At 42.5% G+C, this 14,586-nt stretch overlaps 1 protein-coding gene across 10 annotated transcripts in view; it reads right to left on the bottom strand.

Annotated features, from left to right (window-relative positions):
* Positions 1 to 1,235: 1,235 nt before the first annotated feature.
* Positions 1,236 to 14,586, bottom strand: part of lrrc4.2 (leucine rich repeat containing 4.2) — a 52,189-nt gene continuing 38,838 nt past the window's right edge. For 2 of the 10 annotated variants that reach the window (XM_044356994.1, XM_044356997.1), the window contains one exon: positions 1,236 to 11,638. In XM_044356994.1, coding sequence (XP_044212929.1) covers positions 2,465 to 4,465 — 2,001 coding nt within the window. In that variant the 5' untranslated portion in view covers positions 4,466 to 11,638 and the 3' untranslated portion in view covers positions 1,236 to 2,464. The remainder of the gene's footprint in view (positions 11,639 to 14,586) is intronic. The other 8 variants (XM_044357003.1, XM_044357004.1, XM_044356995.1 and 5 more) reach the window with 7 other exon arrangements.

The raw sequence follows: 14,586 nt of genomic DNA, 5'->3' as shown, positions 1-14,586 counted from the left end.
CATCTATTCATTCAGAGCTGAGGAATCCTCCAAAATGACACTGACATAAGAGGTATTTCCTTTATGCCTGCAATATGTTAGATTTCTGACAGGCCAGGTAAGTGCTCTGATATTCCCTAATATGTACAATATATGCTATTTAAACAAAAAATTAAAACAAACTCTTGAGCAAACTGACTCCCACTCAACCTGTATTCCAGACTGTTACATAATTGCTGTCCCTATTTTGTTTTACTGCACCAGAAGGGTACCCATTTTAATGCAGTCATCTTGTTGTGAATGTTAGAGAAAATATGTGTATAAATTCAGTAACATAATGCCAGTCATTAACCCTCTGTGAAAGGTAAAGGGAAGTCCAGCCTAGAGGTTTTAAATGAATCCTTGCTGTTCCTATCAACTCACCATGCTCCGTAATTATCACAGGGGTCATACCATAATTTCCTCTTTATCCGCAAATAGCCTCAGCAGGATCACTTTTGTATTGCAACATAAACTTTTTAAACAGTTACCTGCAGGGTTTGAATAGCATTTGTCGAAATCTCTACAACATAAGGAGGATTGGTTGTACTGTATAGAGGGCAACAGTATAAGGTCATGGGTAAGGCTTTTCAATCACCACATATACACTTATTTGTAGTAGCTATCCTTTTAGCTGCCTGAAGTTAATTTAGATTGTTAAGAAAATGCACTGATACATGTGGCATCTGCAAAAAATCAGTCTCCTTTCTCATTGTTAGGTGATATATTTAGATTGTATTGTAGAAGTAATTGCTTTGCTGAAGTGAGCTTGTGTTGTGCCTCATATCATGATGAACCACTCAAAACAGTAAAACACAATATATATATTTGCACTTGATAAATATCAGATTCAGATAAGAACTAGAACCTGCAGATGAGTATGTAAGGAAAAGAAACCCACAAACTGTAGAACTGTGGGATACATGTATTTTTCCCCTTCACAGTCACTGAGAAATCAATGTTAAGAACTAAGCTGAGGCATCAAAGACCAACAGCCTATCTGACCTGCATAGAGCCCCACTGTGGGGTATAATGCAGCATTGTACACCAGTTACTTAAAGACCCATTCATGCAGACACTAAGTAAATGCATAGGACCGTAAGATGGGGGGTTTGGGGTAGGATACGATTTACAATACTGCCTCCAGCCTTTACGATTAAACAACTTACACACAAATGGAAATATATTCAGAGAAGAAAAAACATCAGATGAAAGTGTTTCTGATTAGAGAAATACAAACCAAAGGTTTTTATTTTTCATAGCCTCCTTTGTCTCTCCATAAAAATAGTGTTGCTCAAAATAAACTGTTAAAAGAAAAGGAAAAACAAAGTCATGTTTCAATGTAGTCCATGGAAAAGCCCCAGTATCAGACATTCATTTAGTTTCACTTCAATCCTCTCGTCTTTTTTTTTTTTTTCTCCAAAAGCAGAACGGTCAGCAAAGCCCTGTATCACTGCACCACGTCTGTTCCTTTGAAAAATTAGCATCGGAATGAGCCCTTGCAGAGACAAGTCAGGCAACTGCTGTAATGCATTACTAAATTAGCCCTAAACACTACACAAGCCATTAAGAAGCATGTCAAAACCTAAGGGAAAAGAAATAATACAAAATGCAACCAATAACAGAACAAAGTATTTGCAGCAACTGTTATTCGTCTGCACTTCATCTTTGCCAGTTGAACCAGTGGGGAATCATGTGCACACTTAATAAACATGTTAAGATACGCTACAACTAAGAAGCACTGGCACTGTCAAATAAACGCAGCTTAGCTCCAGCGAACAGAGGGTTAAACCTTAGCTGCAGAAATTCACTGCAGTCCAAAAGCATTTGGCTGATAGCTACTGAACAGCACATTCTATCTGTGCCATTACGTTGCTATCCTTTGACAAATGTTTCTATCTATCTAGATTTTGCCTGTGTGTCTTTTTAAGTTCCTTAGTCTGGAAATACCATTTTATTGCATATAATATTTGGCACAGTAAAAACTGGAGCTTAAATCTGGGGCTGTACTTAGAAACTGGTGCCTGTATAAAGAGTTTTTTACTGCATCCTAAATATGGTCAAAAACAAACTAAATGCCTCTTTTCCTACAGGAGACAGTGCCACCTTCTATTATCAATCACAAAAGCAATTCAGTATCTTTGTCTTTTTTTAAATAGAAGTCACCAGTTATTAGAAAATAGTTTCAAATTACTTTCTTTTCTAATATAATCTGCATGTCTCACCACTGTCTGGTAGTTTCATTTATATATATTTGTATTTTTTCATATTTATATACTTATGTATAGGCATGTACAAGAAACAAAAAATGTCTCTGCTTTGCACTTCTGTACAAAAGAAAGTTACCGTTTTGTTCTTTGTGCATTCTATTGCATGGACTGGTGAGCAGATAGGTGGAGAGGAGGGTTTAGGGCAGAGTCAGAGATAGATCCATAGGGAGCATTACTCAGATTTGGGTCTCTTGAACCTTTTCCTTGCCGTGAGTAGTCTTAATGACGTAGGGATCAGCAATGGTGCTGATGTGGCTGTGATGCTGTCTGACTGAGCGATGAAGAGAGTTGTTCTGGGTCCAGTGGGCTCCGTAGCCCCCTTGGCGGGATGAAGAGGAGGAGGACACATACCCAGGCTTAAAGGTGTTGCTGTTGTGTTCCACTAATGTAGGCAGTACCAACCCTGTGTCATCAGAGCCACTAGATCCGGAGGTGGGTGGTGGAACTGGAGGAACTTCCTCCTCCATCTGAATGATTTCTATGGTCCTGGCTGCTGCCACCGTGCTCCTCTGTTGATGCCGCTTACGCAACTTATAGAATGCTATCAACATGGCTGCTGCCAGCAAGGTAACAGCAACAAAACAGCCAATGATGATTTTGGTGGTTTTCATCACCTCATCCAGGCTGGGAGCTGGCCCAGTAGGGACTCTGGCAGTTGGTATTGACACCTGCCTTGGAGTCTGAGTGTTTTGGAACAGCACAGTAGGTGTGGAGATGAAGACGGGCTTAAAGACAGAGGGCGAGGCAGGGACAGTCGGCTTAGGTTTAGGGGTCTCTTCCACTGTGGGCTCCAAAATCTCCACTGTTACAGTGGTAAAATAGGACAGATTGGAAGTGTTGAGTTCGGCATTGCTGACATTTAGGTAGGCAGAGGCATTGGAGTTTCCTGCCATGTTGCTCACCATACAGGTGTAGACCCCTGTGTCTGATGGGAGAACATTGGAGAAGTTGAGTGTTCCATCATTAAGAACAGATATCCGTGGGTGAGCTGAGCCATGGGTCAGTACAGTCCCATTGGGGAGAAGCCATCGAACTGAGCTCATTGCAGCTGTGCGACACTTCAGTTCTGCCACCCTCGCTGCCGAGATGTTCAGATCTCTAGGAGCATCGAGTATGAATGGTGCTGAACACTGAAAGGTAGTCTGATCCACTTCCACCAGGTATCGTCCTCTCATGTGGGCCGGGGTGTGGCAGCGTCCACAGCAGGTGGAATTTGTGGGAATGTATTCTCTGAGCCACCAGGAGAGCCATACTACATCACAATCACATCGCCAAGGGTTGTGGTGCAGGTGTAGCTCCACCAGGTACTGTAGAGGGGTGAAGAGGTTATGGGGCAGGGATGACAGATTATTATGGGCTAAATTCAGCTCCACCAATGCTGTGATATCATCAAATGCATTCCTCTCAATAGTGGTGATGGCAGAGTTCATAATCCAGAGTTTACGTAAACTCTTGAGCCCATGGAAGGCCCCAGGCTTCAGTTCAGGGAAAACATTTTCTGATATTTCGAGCTCCTCCAATCCCACTAGTGGTGAAAGATGAGGAAACTCCCTCAGGTTGCACATCCCCAAGTTGAGGTACTTGAGGTTCTGAAGGCCCTCGAAAGCCCCATCAGAGATGTACTCCAACTTTCTCAGTTCTCCCAGGTCCAGTCTCATGAGGGACGGGACACGGTTGAAGGCATAAGAGGGGATGCTCTCAATGGGATTGTTTCTAAGCCACAGCTCTCTCAACTTTGACAGGTACTCAAAAGCTCCACTGGGTATGACCGTCAGTCTGTTGTCAAACAGCTCCAAGGTATTGAGGCTGGTCAGGCCATTGAAAGCCCCAACTTCAATCTGCCTGATGGCATTCCTGCCCAGCTGCAAAACCTCCAGGTGATGCAGGTGCCTGAAGGTATCTGCCTCTATGGTCTCTATGCTGTTTTCCATCAGGTTGAGGTACCTGGTGTTAAATGGTATGTTAGGAGGAACCCTAACCAGACCTCGGCGGGTACACACCACCTTGCTGAGCTGGTTAGTGCAGGAGCACACACCTGGACAGTTCTGTGGGTTAGCCGAGCCCATCGCTGGGCCTGTGGACTGGCACATACTGAGAGCAGGCACGATGAGGGAGAGCACGGCGAGCAGGGCTGCGTTCCAGGTAGGCTGCACACTAACCTGGCCCAAAGGACTCATGGTGTGGAGGGCTCATTATTCTGCATGGTGGGGGGAGACGGCACACACCAGAGGACAGACCACCCTAGCCTGGCTGGAGCAACTCAAGGCTCCCAAGTTCCATCGACAGTGCAGGGGGATGCTACATCAAAATAGATGTGACAGAAGGGGGGGTGGGTGGAGAGGGAGAGATTAATACAAGAGAAGTAGCAGGGAAAAACAGTGCAGCAATGTAAGAAAATGAACAGTATCAGTGACGTACCTCATTAGTTTGAAAGTGGTCCTTTTTGCCTCTTTACAAATGTTAAAAGCAACAGTCATGCATCACATTCATTTATAATTCCCTTCCATGGAAATACATGAAATAGATGTTTTCTTGTTTTCCCTTTCTGAAAAAGTGAGGTGGCCCTCTATTAGCCAAAGGTACAAAATGGCTCCTGGTATTAAAGACTGAGAGCAGCATGGAAAACACTCACAGGCAGAGGTAAGGCCAGGAAGGCTTGGCAGGTGCCTGGATCCCTTCTGCCCCCACTAACTGCCCCCCTGCCAGGCCGCAGACTCCAAAATGCAACTCCACTGTGGATAAATCACAATGATCCATAAAGCACTTAAACACGACAGAGGAGGAGAGAAGAAGTGACCAACTGAAATAAATAAAAATCCCCAGTTCTCTCGGCTGCTGATACATGTGTTGGCTTGTCCGCTGGTCGCCTGTTTGGTAAAGAGACCTCCCTCACTGTGACTTTGCCAAGGGCTAGTCGGTCGGTGATTAGCCCCGTTGTGACAGAGACTGAGAGACAGAAAAAGGCTAAAGAACTCCTGGCACAATCATCCCCCTCTCCTCTCCTCCTCTGTGTTCCTCTTGCTTCCTCCCAATGTTGGGCTGGCCCTGGTCAGAGCAGCTGCAGGCTGCCGTGTGCACAGTTAGCAGTAATCCGTCTATTCCTCCTGGGGGGAGGGGGGTTGGGGGTGGTGGGAGAGATGGTGGCGCTGGGTGGGGGGTGGAGAAGTGGATGCGCTGCACTGTTGGAGCTTCGCAAAAGGCTGTCGGAGGAGAGAGAGCACTCTTGTCCTCTTCTGCAATGAGAGAAAAGAGAGAGAATGACGCTGGGAGGATGTGTGTGGAAGTGGGCTCCGTATCTGTATCCATAAACAGAGAAAGGTATTGAGGATTCTTCTGTCCGCTCGCTGTTTGTCCCCTGGGCTGTCTCCTGCAGTGTTCTTCTGCTTGCTTATTTGTTAGTTTTTCTCCAGGGCTGAGGTAGTAAGTTGTGGCAGTTAGCCATGTGTGTGGCTGTCAGACTTGCAGCTGGCTGGTGGACTACTGCAGTAGACAGAGTAGAACAGAGAGAGAGAGGGAAAGAGACAGAAAGAGAGAGAAGGAGAGAGAGAACCACAGACAGATCAAGAGCAAGGGAAAGATAGAGTGCGCAAAGGAGAGAGTGTGAGAGAGAGAGAGAGATGGAGAGGAGGAGGCACACGAGCACTCAAACAGGCAGCCCACCGTCACAAAAGCAGCAGGAGCAGCATTCTAATCCACATCTCCTCTTCTTGTTTATTCTTCAATCTCTCTTTTCTCTATTCCCCCCCTCCGATGTGTGTCGGTGTTGCAGGCAGCTAAGATGCTCGCTCTGCCCCCTCCCTTTGTCCTTCAGTGGGAACGTGAATGTACTGCTGACGCACTCCTCTCAGCTGCTCAGCCAGCCTCAGAGCAGTGCATTGGTTTGATGCAGTGTTCCTGTGTATTAACACATTCAACCTCCCCTCCTCCCGTATCGCTCCTTCTCCCTCCCCTCACTGTAACTATCTTCTCTTTCTCTCTCTCTTTCTGTCCTTGTATCTCACGTGTTCTGTCCCTCGCCTTCTTTCTTTACTCTCACTTTCTAGATCACTTTACCTGTGCCGATCTTCCCCTCTCCTTCGCTGTCTGTCTCCATGCCTTCCCCCCCTAACTTGTCGTTAAAATTAAAAGCCTCCTGTTCCAAAGTATCATACAGAGACAAGAGGTCAGACTTTCTACTCCAAGTCCAGAGTGGTTTTGTGTTCTCTGTCTCGTGAGCGCAGCAGTGCGCCAGTGTTTTCCAGTGGAGATGCGGCTTGCTGCTATTCCTCACTTCTTGTAAGGCACATTTTGGTGAGTGTTCCCTCATACATTATTACCATAAAGGACAAACAGACAGAGTTGTTTCTTTTATTTGTTTTTTTCTCATTTTGTCAGCTGTGTAGAATGTATTAAGTGTGTGTGTGTGTGAGTGTGTGTGTGTGTGTGTGTGTGTGTGTGTGTATGTTTTGTTGGAGGTGGCGGGTTGGGTCGGGGGGTCCGTGACATCATAGAGGACTGAAATGCTGACTCTGCTTCTCTGTGTCTGCTGGGCAGTCTTCTCTTCAGGGAGGAGAAAGATGAAAGAGCTTGCACACAGTTATCTCTTAGAAAGATGAGAGAGAAAGACAGAGAGATAGAGGAAAAGAGACTTACCGAGAGAGGGAGAGAGAGAGATTGGGCCGGGTAGGAGGAGATATATCCACGTCCTTGGTGAAATAGGGGAAAGGAGCCCATATAGAAGGAAGAGAGAAATGAGATAAATAGGGATAGAGAAGAAGAATGAGGGAGACAGATGAGGGAACGAACTGCATAGTAGTCTCCTCAGTGAAATGGCACAGAAAGGCGAAGAAAAAGAAGGATGAGGATTAGGGGTGAGGAGTAGGAGGGACGAGAGGAGTGTTGATAGTGTTGGATTAAGCATCATTTGAATGCAGGAGAAGGAGTCTCCCTCTCTGCCTTTGGTTAATGACCATATTCTCTCTCTCTCTCTCTCTCTCTCTCTCCCTCCTCTCTCCTGTCACATATATATTTGCTATTGGGGTCTATAGAAAAAAAAAAAGAAAAAAAAAAAAAACAAACAATACATGAGGACAATAATAAATGTGCCACCTGGAATAAATATAAAGATGTTATTGAAAAATTCATGTGCTGTGTCCACATTGGACTGTACAGAGGATGAAAAAGGATCAAGTGATACTGAAGATAAATTAAACAAATGGAATACCGTTTACAGAAGTAGAGCATGAGGACTAATGCATTTGTGATATTGTATGTGTATTATATTGGATTGTATGTATATCCTTTGTTTGTGTTTACACAGTATATAAATATGAATAAAATACTAAATAAATGATAATGCTCAGTATTATCAGGATATGTCTAGATAAGGTATATAATATTACCCTTCTCTATATGCATCTTACAATGCATTTTATTTGCAACATGTTAATTTTACTTCTGCTGCATTTATGTCACTAATCAAAAACAATTACCTCTTCCTCGTCAGGAAACTGAAGCAACATGAACATAATATGCTTGGATGTAATATTTCTTCTCTTTTGACCTTCGGTGGACCAAATTGATTGACAGGATACATTCTCTTAATACACTTCTTAATACACTTGATATATTTATTTTATATTGCACATGATATGTGCCTCATGCCAGCATAACTTTACCTTGATGTTCATACTGACAGCAGATATTGGATGCTTTAAACTGCAAATGAGCAATAAACAGATGACAATGATGATGATTTAAAATTAATTATTTGATATTTTAATTATCAACACCAAATAATGAGGAGTGACCAGAACTGATGCTATTATCAAAACCACCATTTGTAATATATAAAAGGATTCTATGTGCATGAGGCAAATGTAAAATGAGGCTATACATTTGAATTAAAGAAGAATGCAGACTGTCCTTCACTGCCCTACAGTATTTAGTGAAAATACTGTGGAAATAATTGTGTGAGCAACAAAGGGAATGAATGAAACTTATATCTCACAGTTTGTTTTATGCATCAAAGAATGACTTTGAGAGGGATGAAATAACGGATGAAAAACAAAGGATGAATGAAAAAACTCACTAACATCTGTGTTTTGAGAAGTAACATGCCAGATAGGCTGGAAAAGCATTTGAAAAATGTGCCAAGTGCAGCTCGTGTACCTATTCTATTCCCATATGATGCTTTAGAGTGAGGAAAGGAAGAAAGAGTGAGAGAGGAACAGCAAGGTGGGGGGAAGAGGGGAGGGTGAAGGAGAGATAACTATTAGTTAAGGTGGCGCAGGCAGGTTTGGTCAGATAATTGATGGCCATGGTTGTAGCTGCTGTGTTAATGCTATTACAGGGGGCATGAGCATGGAAAGGTCAGTTAGCACACTGGATATATGACATTTCCTCCTGCTGTCTTTATGGCTGTCTCTCCTTCTCTTTACCTCTCTGTCTTTCTTTCTCTTTCCTTTCACTGTCTACAGGGGATCCATAGTTATTACTATCAGAGAGAGGAATATCAGCCACAGCTGCTGTAGTCCAGTTCTCCCTTTAAATATGTGAAATGGATTCAGGGTGAGAATTTATTGCCATCTGAAAATTAATATATAGTGTGTAGTAAATCATAAGGGTTTTATGGAATTACTCTGTGGTCTGATATAGAATCTTGTGTTACAGTCTGTCAATTCCACAACATTAATAATTCAAAAAGATTGGTCTTTCAAAATGCCAATATTATGAACTGGATGGGTTATCTGTTGAGCTAATCTCTGTGTTTGGGTCCTTAAAAGTAAATGATAAACGACAATAGTGGTCAACTGATTTGCCTGATTAAAATATGCCAGGAATCAGAAAGGCTGAATCCAAATGTCCGGACTTCAACACACTCGCAGACTCGCGGACTTTGCGGGAGCATTCCTGGGAAGTCTGAGAGTGCTGAGGACTGTCCAAATCCACATTTCATCAAGACCACAAGGGGCCTCAAGTGGGCTTTCTGCAGACTTCCAGAGAGTTTGCCTGGGCTGCAGACTTCATCAGACTTTGCTTGAGAAATTACCCATAATCCTGCAGCAATAGCCTGAGTACTACTAATTATTATTAGCATATCAATAATAAAAATAACAACAACAACAACAATAATAATTATAAAAAAAAAAATAATATGCTGTTAAATAATTACTGATTTTTTTCCCACTTTTGTTGTGATTTAGTGAAGTACTCACAGAATAATTGGCCTATAAGCTTAATAACATTGATTTGTTTATTATAATCTGCTAAACTAGACAAACAAAAGTTGTTTTTGTCTGTCTACAATGTGAAGGTCCTCAGTTGAAGATTTAATGTAAATAGAATATTAGCAGTGTTTAGCAGCTCATGTTAAAGGAAAATCTGACTGAGCATTCTGAGCAGATTTTTTGAGTATAAAGCAGCAGACCTGCACATATCAGAACCATTAAGAACCGTTTAGAAAAAACACTTTGAAAGGAGTTAAAGGGTCAGGAATTTCAGTTTATCTCCATGGAAACACTGGAGGTCTTAAGTCCATCTCAGAGTGCATGGTGGCCCAGCGCCCTCACAGACTTGATGACGTTGAACACGTCATGGTGCGTATGACTCAAGTCCGTGAGGGCTCAGGCCGCAGGTCCAGAAGGTGGACATTTGGATTCAGCCAAACTTTTTATAGATTTTTCTCCTAACACGTATGCACCATAGCGTTAATCTGTGCTTTCTTTCATCAACAACAAATCACTGTAAAGCTTATCATAACTTATTATGCTGTATGCTTAGTTTTCCTCTTTGGCACATAATCGGTAGTATTAATGCAATCAATTGGTATTTAGCTGACCTTCCAAACTGCCAAAAGTATTACAAAAATGAAAACTCTGCATGTCTTCAAGGCAAAAAAGTTGAAGGAACGACAGAACTTCAAATATTGATGGTAGCTGAACAGATGGAAAAGGCAAAATGCTTTCAAGTGGCTTAAGTCCCAGTTGTCACCACGAAGAGTAACAGCAGTGGAAGCATTATCCTAACCATCTGAGCCAACTACAACCTTAGTTACCTGCAGCACTTGGTTGAATAGACTTAATCAGAGCAAATATAGATTCTGACGCTTTTTCTGAATTCCTTGTCAACCTGTTATCACATATTTGGTCTGGAAATGAGGAGTCAGCGGATCTAGGCTGATCCTTAGAGGATCACGATGGAAATAAGCCTGTGGGCTTTATTGTGTAATTTAATCCTCGACGGTTTGTAAGTGTATGTGATGACTGTCTTCAGGTGAAGCAGTATTATGTATATTTTACGATTGTCAAATAAATCTATCTATCTAGCCCTTGAATTGAGACTCTGTTTCTCTATCAATGAAACAGGCAGGCCATTTCCAGCTCCCTGAAACAGGAAAAATCACTGGGCCAAAACATTAGAGAATTAGAGAATGAGCCAAAGAGGGAAGTATTACAAGACATGCATGTCAGGCATAGCTCAGTACTGAGGGTGGTTGCATTCTTTGGATGGTTTGGGTCAATACGACACCAGGATGGAGGGGGCTGGTGCGAGACATTTGTAGGCCAAAAGCAGCATGGTGTAGTAAAATACAGTGGTTCGGGTCAATACTGTGCCCTACAAAGCTGCGTCAGGGTTAGAGGGGAAATTGAATGTTTCTGGAAGTAAAATCTACATGCTGATAAATGTGTGTGTGTGTGTGTGACCCAATTAGTCTGTGTTGGCTGCGACCATCAATGAAGGTGAATGTGCTATGACAATATGGCGCTAAGACGTGAACCAGTTGTCTCTAAGGAGGCTTTCACTTCATGCAGTAGGTTTGCTGCTCTTACAGTACATGGACCATAATTTACACACTCCACTACTTTACTGTGCCTTTGCTGAGCCCGGTCACTGTTACTGCTGACTGCTGAGGTCTGAATCAACGAGATGACCGGTTGCAGCTGTTCTTTGTGAAATGAGTGAGAGTTGAAAGCTGGAGACAGGCATTGCCAGCTGACCCTGTGGTCATGGGCCAAACACATATGCTCTTGAGCCTTAAGGGTCAAGACTCCCATAGGCCAAGACAAATAGCGCTACTGCCAGCTGCTGAAGCTAGCATTAACACAGTCACATTACAATCTCCCACTCCTGCTAATGCAAAGGCAAAAACCACATCTACTGCTTAGTTACTGTTGGTGACTGTTTCACCAGTGCAGCTTCACCTCGTTCTGTAGTTAGAACTGACCGATCTAATTAGCTGCTAGCATTATCCATTACCTTGCCTTACTTTGCCTTGGTACTATTCAATGTCTCCTGGCCCCAGTGGATCCCTCACCACTCAGCCTGTGCTTAGTGTGGCTGGTCAGCAAAGTGCTGGAGCAGCATTTGGCCTGAGAATAGAGGAGTGGATGGTGAGAGAAAGGAGACCGGTGGAAGCAGATCGATGTGGCCTGTATTCATTAACCCTCGCTCACAGCTCCCTTCCCACCCCAATCACAACCCCGCCATTTTAGGATGGCAGAAGGTGATTTATTAGCTGTCCTGGCTCAGTCAGCACCATCGACCCACAGTCTGAGGAGAGTTGACTCACACCAGGATATACCGATTCCCTCACAGTGGGCTGAACTCACTGAGTGAGCCGACACCATTCAAAGAGGAATCATGCTGGAAATAGCAGGATGATCAACATATATTTATTCCTATTTGTAAACTTTGTCAGTTTACAGGATAAGGTGTTATGTTTATCACACTTGTGTCATCACACGTACAAGTTGTGTAGTATACAAAAAAAATACAATGCAAACTCTTCATGCAAGAAAATTTTTTCCTAAGGTGGGTGTGAAGGTCTGGTGACAAGTGTTGCGAGATGACCCTGTGGTCATGGGTCAAACAAACATGCTATTAAGCTGCAAGGGTCAAGACTCCCAAAAGCCAAGATTGATAAAAGTACTACCAGCTGCTGAAGCTAGCAATACAACTGTAATGTTAGGATCACCCATTCTATTGAGTCCCTGTATATTGTAAGCTGGCAATTAGGTTCTGCAATTAACTTTTTTGGCACTGTTCATTGTGACATTCAGTTTGAACTGATTTGTATCCCAACAAACCAAAACACTGTGTTTCAGCTGAGTTATCTTTCTTCATTTCAGCACTAGGAGCTATCCACATTTGACCATGTTTCCTGTTTGTATGCTTCTCTCCTCACAATTTTTTTTTCCTGTACAGGCTCCTTCTACACCTCCAGACTCATTTGTATGTTCTGCTATAGACTGACACTTGTTTCACCATTATTACATTTATAATTTCACAACCCCTTAATGTTGAGGAAATGTTGAAAGGCAGACATTATTATATACAGGTTGGAAAATCATTTTAAGCCAAGATATTGCTGTTACAGTGTGATCAAAAGGTGGTGATGCTAATATTGTGTGTGATCACCATTATTTTCACTCAATGCATATTGCAAAATTGTAATTTGTTAGTGCTCATTCTGTTAATGTAGATGCATGACCTTTGAAAAATAAAGCAACTTACTGAAAAGCTTTGTAGCTTATTAATATGGGAGTGAAATTAACTTGTTATTTCTTTCATATATTTGCATCATTAGGCTGACACTGACACTTTCCTGCTTTTGCAATATGTGGTGCAATGAGTTATTAAGTCTCAGTTCTAACTTTACATCCTCATGTACTGAGCAGGCACGTTTGTCCACATACCGGCTGATTCGGAAAAAAGCACAGGTCATGGTGTAACTTGCTTTGAGAATGACAGCTGAATCTGAACTTTTTCCATACCTCACAGCATCAATGTGTGACAAAGTGAAGCAAAGCGATTTGTTTTGCTGTTATTTGATCTTGAGGCTTACTGAAAACACCTAGCTAGACAGGCTCCCATTCCTCTGCTCGGCACTCAGGAACAGAATTATTATTAAGTGGTAAACAAGACCCACACACAACAAATGCTTTGTTTTCATCGGTCACATAATATAGAACATTAACAAATCATTTATTAACTGCTATTCTCTTACTCAGCTTTGACCCCGTGTGTGCTAGTAGTCCTGTGATTGGGTGGGCGTTTTGGTTTTTGCTCAAGCAGTTTCAAGCTTCACTTGGTATCCCCAGATGCAGTATCCTCTGCCTCATGTTTCTCCCTCCACAACCCCCCTTCAACTATCATGTGGCCCCCTGGGGAGGTGCGCCTCACGGTCTGAAAACCTCTGGGTTGGATAAACACAATTTGTAAAAGGAGACTGAACAAATATGTTATATATGTACATCAGTGACAGATCATGCCAAAAGTATTAAGTGAAAGTCAGACATAATGGGTTTTTGGCAATGCAGACGGGTGCATCTGTTAATTAAAGCTCATGTTGTGTCTCCATGTTGTTTTGCTAATCCTCCTCATACACTCTAACAGCTGACCATTCTGTTTCCCAAATCCATCGTCCAGAAGTCACCTCTTGTCAGACAAACAGCTCTTAATAGAAACAATGCAGCTCAATTGATTGTATTGATTTCACACGACTGAGAACACAGTAGGTATTTGGTAGTTGGGACACAAACGGCCAATGAATGAGGTCAGATCCTTAATCCCACTTCACTTACAGGGGAGGGAATCTGCACATTAAAATGATGACCAGCAGTCAGTGTTACCATCTTTGAAAAATCACTACACCAGTCATGGCATGCGTGTCATGGAACAATTGCTGTCCATTTGGAAAGAATAGCATAATTTTGGTTATTGGGCTAAAACACAATTGTTTCGTTACTTTCAATAAATATCATCAATAATATAGTCCATACTGCTATTGTACAGCATGATCCCTTTGTTTAAAATAAGTATTAGGTAATGCTAAGGATGTGAGGAATTGCTGATAACAGTGATTATGATGGTAAACACTATTAATCAGAGCTACACGCTTCTGTGGAAAATAAATAAATAATGCCCCCCACCACCACCACCAGGAAATTAAGCTTCAACAGGTTGCTGTATTTATCTATTTTTATTTTCACGTCTGGATGCACAAACCCAGTTAATTATATTTGTGTATCCCATTAGCGCCATGATTGATTTTGTGCGGTTGAAATAAAACATGGCCATCCTCACTTCCCATGTGATGTGGACAGAGCTCTCATTGTTTGCGCACTGATGACCTTCATCACATACTCATTTGTATTTCTGAGTGGGTGGGTGAGTGGGTGGGGGGGTAGTCTTTAAAACTGCTTGTCTATAGTCACTACAGAATACTGTATATACGTACATATAGCTGTAGTACTCAGAGTCGAGAGGAAGGGATGAGGAAAGTGTTGCTCATTCACATTTTAAAATTCTAGTGAAC

The sequence above is a fragment of the Thunnus albacares genome, chromosome 7, assembly GCF_914725855.1.
Source record: "Thunnus albacares chromosome 7, fThuAlb1.1, whole genome shotgun sequence".
NCBI classification, from domain to species: Eukaryota; Metazoa; Chordata; class Actinopteri; order Scombriformes; family Scombridae; genus Thunnus; species Thunnus albacares.
Note: the sequence above shows the minus strand (reverse complement) of the source record. Positions and strands in the feature narration are given on the sequence as shown.